This window comes from Nicotiana attenuata, unplaced genomic scaffold, assembly GCF_001879085.1.
Source record: "Nicotiana attenuata strain UT unplaced genomic scaffold, NIATTr2, whole genome shotgun sequence".
Taxonomy (NCBI): domain Eukaryota; kingdom Viridiplantae; phylum Streptophyta; class Magnoliopsida; order Solanales; family Solanaceae; genus Nicotiana; species Nicotiana attenuata.
The window spans coordinates 189,126-200,159 of record NW_017670282.1 but is presented as its reverse complement, the minus strand read 5'-3'; the positions used below and the strand labels follow the sequence as shown (position 1 = coordinate 200,159).

The 11,034-nt window shown below is 38.5% G+C and overlaps 1 protein-coding gene across 2 annotated transcripts; it reads left to right on the top strand.

Moving 5' to 3' along the window:
- Positions 1–550: 550 nt before the first annotated feature.
- LOC109237197 (copper-transporting ATPase PAA1, chloroplastic-like) lies at positions 551–11,004 on the top strand (the record flags this gene model as incomplete). 2 transcript variants are annotated; one of them, XM_019403468.1, is given in 6 exon segments in its annotated part: positions 551–648; positions 752–992; positions 8,591–8,794; positions 9,457–9,537; positions 10,053–10,317; positions 10,401–11,004. In XM_019403468.1, coding segments are annotated over 5 exon segments (873 nt in total), but the record flags the coding sequence as incomplete, so codon positions are not given.
- Between the last annotated feature and the right edge of the window lie 30 nt (positions 11,005–11,034).

Here is an 11,034-nt window from a genome sequence, read left to right as displayed (position 1 = left end):
TACTACTCTAAACTACCACCATCAACCAAATCTACCACCAACCGCCGCTTTTAGTCAGCATTCACAAGCAGTCCCGTTAGCCATCACCACCAGCAACTATCATATTTTCAAAAATTATATATTTTATTGATGGAATATTAGATTAATTAGTAATTTATTTGAATTTTATGTTATTAATTTTTAAATAAAGGTAAATTTTATACATTCAGACGTTAAAAGTCAAACAGTCTTAATCATTTAATATTCAGATCTTAATACACATCTTCTCATTCAGATGTGTATTTATCATTCAGATGTGTATTCAGATTTAGATGTTTTAATCTTAATACGCATCTTGATATTCAGACGTGTATTCAGATTCAGACGTCTTAATCTTAAAAAATAACAAATGAGGCCTAACACCTGGGATTTCATAATTTAATCTAGGGATATAGTTGGGCTTAGGTATTTGTTGTGTCCACTGTCAACGTGTAGCAGTGTGAGCCTCCAATTTCTTAAATGTCAATGTGTAGCAGTGTGAGCGTCCAATTTCTTAAATGTGTACATGCAGGTTTTGGATGGAACATTCATGGAGGAGCCTGGATCTGGTGCTGTAGGGTATATTGATAATAAAAGGATTTCTGTCGGCACACTGGAATGGGTCAAAAGGTAGCTTCTTCTTTTTGCTTTTATCACTATCTTTTTCTGTTGAACACTATTTTATCCTTTTCAATACAGTCCCAGTTAGATGCTACATCTTGAAACTGTGCAGGCATGGAGTTCTTGAGAATCCGCTCCTAGAATTTGATGACTTTAAGAACCAATCAGTAGTATATGTGGGAGTTGATGGCGTCCTTGCTGGTCTAATTTATGTTGAGGATCAGATCAGAGAAGACGCAAGGCATGTTGTAGAATCTCTGTCGAAACAAGGGATTAGCACTTACTTACTGTCTGGTGACAAAAAGAATGCTGCCGAGTACGTCGCATCTGTTGTTGGCATCCCTAAGGAAAATGTAAGCGGTTTCATCTTTCTTAAGACCAGAATCCATCTTAGTTCTGGGACCATTCTTTATATCTTTTTGTGTATTACAAGCTGCCTAGTGGACCTAATGATTCCAAAGGAAAAGATCCACAATAAGTAATATAGCTAATGGATCATCAGAAAAAAGTGATATAGCTAATGATAGTAAGTAACTGCTGCGCTGAAGAGAAATATGCATCGTAAAAGCAAAGTAGCAAAAACTGCTAGGAGGAAGTTTTTATGAGCTTTATAATAATAAGACCTTGATCTCTGGTCATCCTTACAGAATTTGTACTTCGTGTCGTTCATTGCCTTTTTATTGTGATAAGAGAGAATGGTAGAAGTCCATAACTGACAGTTCGCAAGATGGTTCTTAATAGGATGTACAGCTTATTATGTGGTGACGACACCAATATTTGGACTACACTGAGATGTGAAAGAATTAGCTCATTATATTGTTTCCACAATTCCACTATAGTTTCGGTACAGAATGTAGGTTCTTTATGGAGAATTAGCTTAGCAGAAATTAGGGCCAATAGGAATCAGCATCTGTTTCCTTTTATTCACAGTTGATAATGGCTAACTAAATAGAAATTTGTTATATCGAATTTTCCTGTTCCCCCTGCTTTTTAAAAATGTCCATGAAAATGGATTAATCCGGTCAATCTTGTTGGAGTAGAGCGAGACATATAGTCATGAAATTAGGTGTTCTGTGAAGGATATGGTAAATTAACTAGCAGATTTAAGACGAATACTAACCTCTACGGCCATCACTGTGCATGGAAATTCTCCTGTTTTAGTATGTTCGAACTGAATAAAAGTTGAAAGATCTAACTTTTTGGATCAATTAGTTGGACCTTCCTCCTAATATAATAAAACTAAAAAGGGTTATCAAAAACGTATAATGACACTAAAAGAACATCTCTCCCGTTCAATAATATTTGACACCTCTCCACCTAATGATATGAGCAGATTAAAATTGCATGTGTTTTGACAAAAATTCTAATCCTCCTGTCATACCCTGTTTTCTTTGTTTCCTGAGCGACATATCCTTTCATTGTTATTCGGTTATTCCTTATTTTAGTTTCCAACTTTCAGATTCTCAAATTGTGAGGATAGTGAAGACTTCTTCATTCTAGAAACATCCTAAGAAACTAACTATAAAAATAACCATAGTTCAAAGCACCTTCTTTCGCACACAATCAAAAGCCTCCTTTATCATTCAACACGAATTCCTAACTATTCCTTTAAATCAATTTGTACAGATTGATATAGAAGGACAACAAATAGAATCAGAAATAGAAAAGAAAGCATAGGGACCAAACATTAACGAGAATAAGTGGTAGGGAGGTCTGATGCTGGCTGGAATACTCACGAAGGAATGACCGTGATGGTTGTTTGCAGGCTGGGATGACATTTGTGCACCAGTGCAGGGGGAGGGGAGGGGAGGGGTAATTAATCCACATGAACAGTGGTGTGCTGGTGTCGGTTTCCTTAAATATGGAAAGGTGGGGCTCGGTGGGTTTGAGTGGGAGAAATAGAAACTAGTCCGAGGAGGAGATGAATACTCTCTCTCTCTCTCTCTCTCTCTCTCTTTTCATTTTTCAAGTATTAAGTTGCTTCAAACTTTTTTTTTTTTGAGAGGTAACAATTTTATATAAATATGATAAAGTAAACCTTAGCACAAAGATTGTGCTAAGAGTAAAACAAAGTTACAAGACCCCCCAAAAAGAGCAAAAAACCTAGTCTTGTGGTAGTTACAAGGATCCAATGATGTTCACTACAGACTCTACATCCTCTACAAGGGCTTCTTTACACCAAAAGTGAAACAAAAATATACAATCCGTCTGTATCTTCTTTCAAAATTAGCTCTATCTGTAAAGCATCTTGAGTTTCTTTCCTTCCATATTGTCCACCAAATACATGCTGGAATCATGCTCCACCATTTTTCTGCCTCTGTCAAATAGCTGGATCATTCCAGCATGCTATCATTTCTGCAGTTGTCCTAGGAACTGTCCAGCTCAACCCTTTCATACTGATGAATAAATACCACAACTTGCTGGTTATTCTGCAATGTAAAAAGAGGTAACTATTTGTTTCAATCTCGCCTCCATACAAAAGCACTTTGAGCACAATGGCATTCCTGTTCTCATCAAACAGTCACGAGTCAGAACAGCTTCTTTGATACAAGCCAACCAAAAACATGCTATTTTAAAAGGGATTTTCACCTTCCAGATGTGTTTACAGTGCCATGGCCCTGCTTGTAGTTGTCCGGAAATATTTAAGTATCATATGCTGACTTCACAGTATATACTCCTTTGCTATTTCTTCCCCATACAATTTTGTCCTCTTCTTCTACAGTACCTTTGAAACTAACCAGCAATTTGAAGAATTCAATCACTCTAGTAAACTCCCAGTCATTGAGGAGCCTTCTGAAGGTAACATTCCAACCCTGTAGGCTCCATGTCTCAAACTTTTCACAAGGGTATCATAATCTGTGTTGCTATCATATTTTGCTGACACCATTTGTTTTAAACAGATGTTTAACACTTCATAGTGGCGAAATAGATATGTTTAATAGAACGTCAAACTAGGGAGGAGCTCTATTTACTTTTTTGTTAAATTAGGATGGTCAAACTAATTAATCCTATCTTTTTGGGCTTTTTTCATTTTTAGCCCGCGCTAGAAACTATTTACATATGGTAGCCGAAAAAGTGTATAAAATTTGTATAATTTTTGTATATAACATGCACAATGTATATATATACAAAAAAATACAAAAGATATACATTTTTTCGGCTATTATTTTGAGAGCGGCTATACAATGTCATTTTCCCTATCTTTTTTATTTCACTGCCTGAGACTGGAGCTTGTCACTGTGAGAATGCACGGGAGAAAATATTATTAATTTTCTAGTGTTGTACAACGCCCTATTTATATACAATGATTACATAATAATAGGTATCTACTTTCCGATGTGGGACATTATACATGACTAACTACTTAAGACTCCCCCTCAAGCCGGTGCATATAAATCATATGTACCGAGCTTGTTACAGATGTAACTAATACGAGAACCAGTAAGAGACTTAGTGAAAATATCTGTTAGCTGATCATTCGACTTCACAAACTTTGTAACAATATATCCTGAGAGTATCTTTTCTTTGACAAAGTGACAGTCGATCTCATTGTGTTTAGTCCTCTCATGGAACACCGGATTTGACGCAATATGAAGAGCAGCTTGATTATCACACACCAGTTTTATCTTGCTGATTTCTCCGAACTTCAACTCCTTGAGCAACTGCTTGACCCAAACTAGCTCACACGTTGCCATAGCCATGGTGCTACTAGATCGAGCAACTACATTCTGTTTCTTGCTCTTCCAAGAGACCAAATTACCTCCTACTAAAACACAATATCCAGACGTAGAACGTCTATCAGAAGGTGATCCTGCCCAATTAGCATTTGTACCCAACAATCTGCTCGTGGCCTCGATCGTCGAATAGTAATCCTTTGCCTGGAGCTGACTTTATATACCGAAGAACGCGTACAACTGCATCCCAGTGACTATTATAGGGAGAATCCATAAACTGACTTACAACACTCACCGGAAAAGAAATGTCAGGTCTAGTCACTGTGAGGTAATTCAATTTGCCAACCAACCTCCTATATCTCGTAGGATCTGTAAGAGGCTCCCCCTGTCCAGGCAGAAGCTTAGCATTCAGATCCATAGGAGTGTCAACAAGTCTGTAGCTCATCATTCCAGTCTCCTCAAGAATGTCTAAGGCATACTTCCGCTGTGAAATAACAATACCTGAGCTAGACTGAGCGACCTCATACCTAGAAAATACTTCAATCTGCCCAAATCCTTAGTCTGGAAGTGCTGAAAGAGATGCTGCTTCAGATTAGTAATACCATCCTGATCATTGCCAGTAATAACAATATCATCAACATAAACCACTAGATAAATACACAGATTAGGAGCAGAATGCCGATAAAACACAGAGTGATCAGCTTCACTACGAGTCATGTCGAACTCCTGAATAACTGTGCTGAACTTACCAAACCAAGCTCAAGGGGACTGTTTCAAACCATATAGTGACCTGCGCAATCGGCATACAAGACCACTAGACTCCCCCTGAGCAACAAAACCAGGTGATTGCTCCATATAAACTTCTTCCTCAAGATCACCGTGGAGAAAATCATTCTTAATGTCTAACTGATAAAGAGGCCAATGACGTACAATAGCCATGGATAAAAAGAGACGAACATATGCTACTTTAGCCACGGGAGAGGAAGTGTCACTATAATCAAGCCCAAAAATCTGAGTGTATCCTTTTGCAACAAGACGAGCCTTAAGCCAATCAACCTGACCATCTGGGCCGACTTTGACTGCATAAACCCAACGACAACCAACAGTAGACTTACTAGCTCCCAAGTGCCACTCGCATGTAAAGCAGACATCTCGTCAATCATAGCCTGTCGCCATCCTGGATGAGATAGTGCCTCGCCTGTAGACTTAGGGATAAAAGAAAACAGAGGACAAAGATAATATAAAAGCATAATGAGGTGATGACAGACGATGATAACTTAAACCGACATAATGGGGATTAGGATTAAGTGTGGATCGTACACCTTTGCGGAGTGCAATTGGTTGACTAAGAGGAGACAAGTCCCCAGTAGGTGTCGAATATGATGCAGGACGTGAATCACCTGGGCCTGATGCTGGACGTGGATGATGATGATAAGGCATGAGTGGTGGAGCTGCAGAACGTGGAACTGGAGCTATAGGTGGTGGAGCTACAACTGGAGCTGTAGGTGGTGGAGCTGGAGTTGTAGCGGAAGATGAAGGGAGATAGTGATTGAATCTCCAAAAGATAAAATTGGTAGCACTTCAGAAATATCTAAGTGATTACGTGAACCTATGAAGTATGATTGGGTTTCAAAGAAGTAACATCTGCGGATATAAGGTACAGCTGGAGGTCAGGAGAATAGCATCGATACCCCTTGTGCGTTCTCGAGTAACCCAGAAATACGCACTTAAGAGCACGAGGAGCTAACTTATCTTTTCCTAGAGTAAGGTTATGAACAAAACACGTACTTCCAAAGACACGGGGTGGAAGAGAGAACAAAAGTAAGTGGGAAAACAAGACAGAGAATGGAACTTGATTCTGGATAGCTGAAGATGGCATACGTTTAATAAGATAGCAAGATGTATGAACTGCATCCCCCCCAAAACGCAACGGTATATGAGATTGTATGAGTAGGGTACGAGCAGTTTCAATAAGATGTCTATTCTTTCTTTCAGCTATCCCATTTTGTTGAGATATGTACGGACAAGATGTTTGATGAATAATCCCATGAGAGTTCATAAACGACTGAAATGGGGAAGACAAATACTATAGGGCATTATCACTATGAAATGTGCGGATAGAAACCCCAAATTGATTTTGAATTTCAGCTTGGAAGGTCTGGAAATAGAAAACAACTCAAATCGATTTTTCATCAAAAATATCCAAGATGAAAAGTGCACCAGGAATAATCATCAATGAAACTTACAAAGTAGCGGAATCCCAACGTAGAACTGACCCGAAGGACCCCAAACATCTGAATGGACTAAAGTAAAAGGTGAAACTGCTCGATTATCAAGACGCCGAGGGAAATGGGAGCGGGTATGCTTACCGAGTTGACATGACTCACACTCTAGAGTGGACAAGTGAGATAAACCAGGTATCATTTTCTGAAGTTTTGACAAATTGGGATGTCCCAACCGTTTATGTAATAAATCTGATGAATCGGTAACAGAACAAGTTGTTGAAGGAAGACAAGATGTGAGTCCATGTGATTTTGCAAGGATAAGGTAATAAAGTCCATCTGATGCACGTTCGGTACCAATGATCCGCCCTGTACTGCGTTCCTGTATAAACACAAGGTCATTAAGAAATAAAACAGTTGGCTAAGAGACTAACGGCTATGAGATTAAAAGAACTATCGGGAACATAAAGAACTGAATCTAAAGGTAATGAAGGAAGTGGACTTGCTTAACCTATTTCAGCTGTCATGGTTTGAGACCCGTTGGCCATTGTGACTGTTGGAAGAGATTGAGAACATAAAATAGTAGTGAAACGAGATTTGTTACCAGAAATATGATTAGATGCACCTGAATCAATGACCCAAGACTCAGAGGTTGAGATTGGGAGACACAAGTCACGATACTATCTGTTTGAACAACGGAAGCTATCGCTGAAAATGTTTGTTTACATGCTTGGTACTGAAGGAACTCAATATAATCCGGTAAAGAAACCATCTGGATTGGATTCAATGAATTAGATCCAACGGATTGTGAGTTAAAGGCTTCTGATACGAATGCCATTATAATGTTGCGTCGGAAAAAGCAAAAATTTTCTGGAAATTACTGTTTACGGCGGAAAAATCACTGTTCATGCCGGAAAAATATAAAAATGATTGGATTTTGATTTAAACTTAGAATGAAAAGACTCGGAATAACCTCTTGAGTAATCTGTCCAAAAGAAGTTTCGTCGGAAAAATCACTGTAGCCGTCGGAAAGTCAGTGAAGTTGCTGGAAAATCTCAAAGTGATCGGAATAAAAAGAAAAAGGTATGGGTAGACTCGGAATTACTAGGCGATCCGACTGTTCAACTAGAACTTGTTCAAAATCTGGCCGGAACAGGGCTCATCAGATCTCGCCGGAAAATATTTTCCTTTTCCGGCGCGTGAGGGCGCGTGGATGTGTGTTTTTCAGTGGGGTTGACTGGGGTTTGGTCGCCGGAGCCTGAGGAGTCTTGTGGTGGTGTTGGTTTTTGCACAGCACCAGCAGAAAGTGATTTGCTTACGGACAACCTTCTAAATCAACGAAAAATTGCACGGCGACGAGGTCTTTCTTCCCGGAAGTTGCTGGAATGATGCACAACGATAGGTTTCTCACTAATGCTCTAATACCATGTGAGAATGCACGGGAGAAAATATTATTAATTTTCTAAAGTGTTGCTCAACGCCTTATTTATATACAGTGATACATAATAATAGGTATCTACTTCCCGATGTGGGATTCTATACATGACTAACTACTTAACATTCACCTTATTGGCTCTTTAGTTTTACTGTTACAACCTCTAAAAAGGAATACGTGGATCACTAGTACAGAGACCTCTGACCTGGGAGGTTTTTATTGTATGTTTAGCTTTTGATAATATATTCGAGATGTAATTTTATTGGATTCAATTGGGAAATGCATCTCTTATTGCTCTCTGTCATCTTTTCCAAAATTAAAGGACAGCATTATACGTAAGTGTGTCGGCAATAGAAGCTAAAAGACAAGTGCAGAAGTGGAATATAACAAAAAATCCTGGTCCCAGATTGGCTGTACTCATTAGTCTTGCACATTTATTAGAAATAAAATTTTTACTGCATTTCTTTTTGGTATTATATGCATGTTTATTTTGGTCTGTATAAGCACTGCCTTTGACAGAAATATTTGTTAAACTGTTTTAACCCTTTTGCTAAAACACATTACAACAAGTTCTACATCACTTAATTAGAAATGCCAATAAGATAAATGGTTGAATTCAGGTATTTTATGGAGTCAAACCAGATGAAAAGAGTAGGTTTGTAAGCAGACTACAAAAGGATCAGAGAGTTGTAGCTATGGTCGGCGATGGAATAAATGACACTGCAGCCTTGGCATCAGCACATGTAGGAGTAGCTATTGGTGGTGGAGTTGGAGCTGCAAGTGATGTGTCTTCTATTGTACTGATGCACGATCGGCTATCTCAGGTTTTCCTCCTCTCTTTTTTGCAACTTCCTTACCATTCATGTTCTTTTGTCTTTTCTGGAACTAGAGTAACCTTGCCTCAAGCTGCAAACATGGTCTCTTGGTTTTTTTCCTCCAAGGTTTCATCTTGTTATCTATCCATCTCTCTCCACCTTCAGAATACATGCTGAAAATATTGTATTTCTACAGGTATAAATAGTTATTGCATTATACTTAAACTACTAATGGGATTGTTTGGAACGGATTACTACTTTTTCTAAAAGAGCCATTTGAATAATGAATTCCCTGAATCCCTGACATAGCATTTGGGAATGAAAAATCCCATGCTTATATGTTAATTTCTGAGCATCTTGAATAAGTTGACTGTTCAAATATGCAATACCTAGCCTCAAAGGACCATCTGCAGGTGCTTGTCACATACACCTTATCTAAACATTTACTTACCTTGTTCGAGAGAGCACGATTTTAATTAATCGTGTCTTCTATATGCTCATGTACAGGTTTTGGGTTGAATCTTGAATCTACAAATACACACACACACACACACACACACACACACACATCGATACATTGATCTAGATCTGGATACTAAAATTTTTTTATGATGTTTTATCTTGCACGATGTGTTGTACCATAATTTTTGAACAAAATCACCTTGCTGCAGTTGCTCGATGCTCTGGAGCTAAGCAGGCTAACCATGAAGACTGTAAAACAAAATCTTTGGTGGGCCTTCGGATACAACATTGTAAGTTTTTTCATCTTAGCTGTCCATTAAGCGGACAGGAAGTGTTTCTATGTGCATTATCATTTTGGACAAACAAACTGGTTAATCCATAGAGAACAATGATTTGCTACATGCAAAACATTGATTCAGGACTTAAAATGACCATTATTAAAGCGTATTCAAACTTGTGGGAGGGGAGAAGACTCTTGCTTCTTGTCCTCCACGGTAAGTCGTTCCTTTTGGACACCTAACCAATATCTGTCAGTTTGCTTGAAATCACTGATGGGAATGCTCTTTATTCTTTCTTTTACCTTGTCCCCTCTCTTTCCTTTTGGTGCATTTCCTTTTTTTTTTCAAGATCTTGAGTAGTCGGTCACATATTGAAGATCTAAAACTACGTATATGTCACATATCTGATTCCATATTAATCTTGCTGCTGATAATTTGTGTGCAATTGTATCCGCAATTGAGATATTCATACATTTTATTTGGTTTCTTCTTCATATTGTCTTTCTTCTCATCTTTGCTCACAACAGGTTGGAATTCCAGTAGCTGCTGGAGTCCTGCTGCCGTCTACTGGAACCATGCTTACTCCGTCAATAGCAGGAGCTCTCATGGGTTTGAGCTCTATTGGCGTGATGACAAATTCATTGTTGCTGAGACTCAAGTTTCAATCAAGGCAGAAGGAAATTCATGGACCATCAGTAATAGTTGAAATTCCTTCTGATGCTTCTGATAGCTTGAATCAAGAAAAGTTAAGACACCCGTATCCAACCTCCAGATAGTGTCCTACAAAGCCAAGTCAGTGATTGATTCTGACATTCAATTATCCTCGGCTTCAGATACCTACCATTTGAAGGGATCCTAACCGTGTAACTGTGCAGTTTGAAGGGACGGGAATAGTGGAATATGCTCAGCTCAAGCTTATGCGGGTTTATATGGTTGGGAGATCGAGAATCATTTTGTTCATCACAGCCTACACATGCTAACTACTTAGTGAGTATATAAGTTGCTAGGCACTGAATCGACCTGTCTAGGAGTTGCATACAGTTTGGTTAATGATGTGAAGTGTAATTGTCAGTTCGTGCCAAGAAAATGCCACTGGTAGATCTCAATGAATTTGAGGTGCAGAATGTCGTCCATTATCGCCTTTATTTTTTAAAACCGAGATCTACACAACATGCCAAATGAGGATGATGGGCTGCAATAAAGATATAGAAGATATCCAGTTCCCCGTCAGTATGGATTGGAGGAGGAAAATGAAGCGTCTAGATATAAATCAATGTACTGTAGTCCAATCTTAAATTGTGTTGGAGTTGGCAATGTCATTCTATCATATTTGGATTCATTTCATTCCAGTGCTAAGTTGTTACATCATTTAAGGTAAATTCTGTAACTATAGATAAATATTGCGCGTAAACCAACATACAAGTTTAACACCCAAATCTTAAACTAAGCTAGTCTATATATCATTGGATATTGCTTTCTTTTTGTTTCTCTTCAGTAAGTTAGCATTGA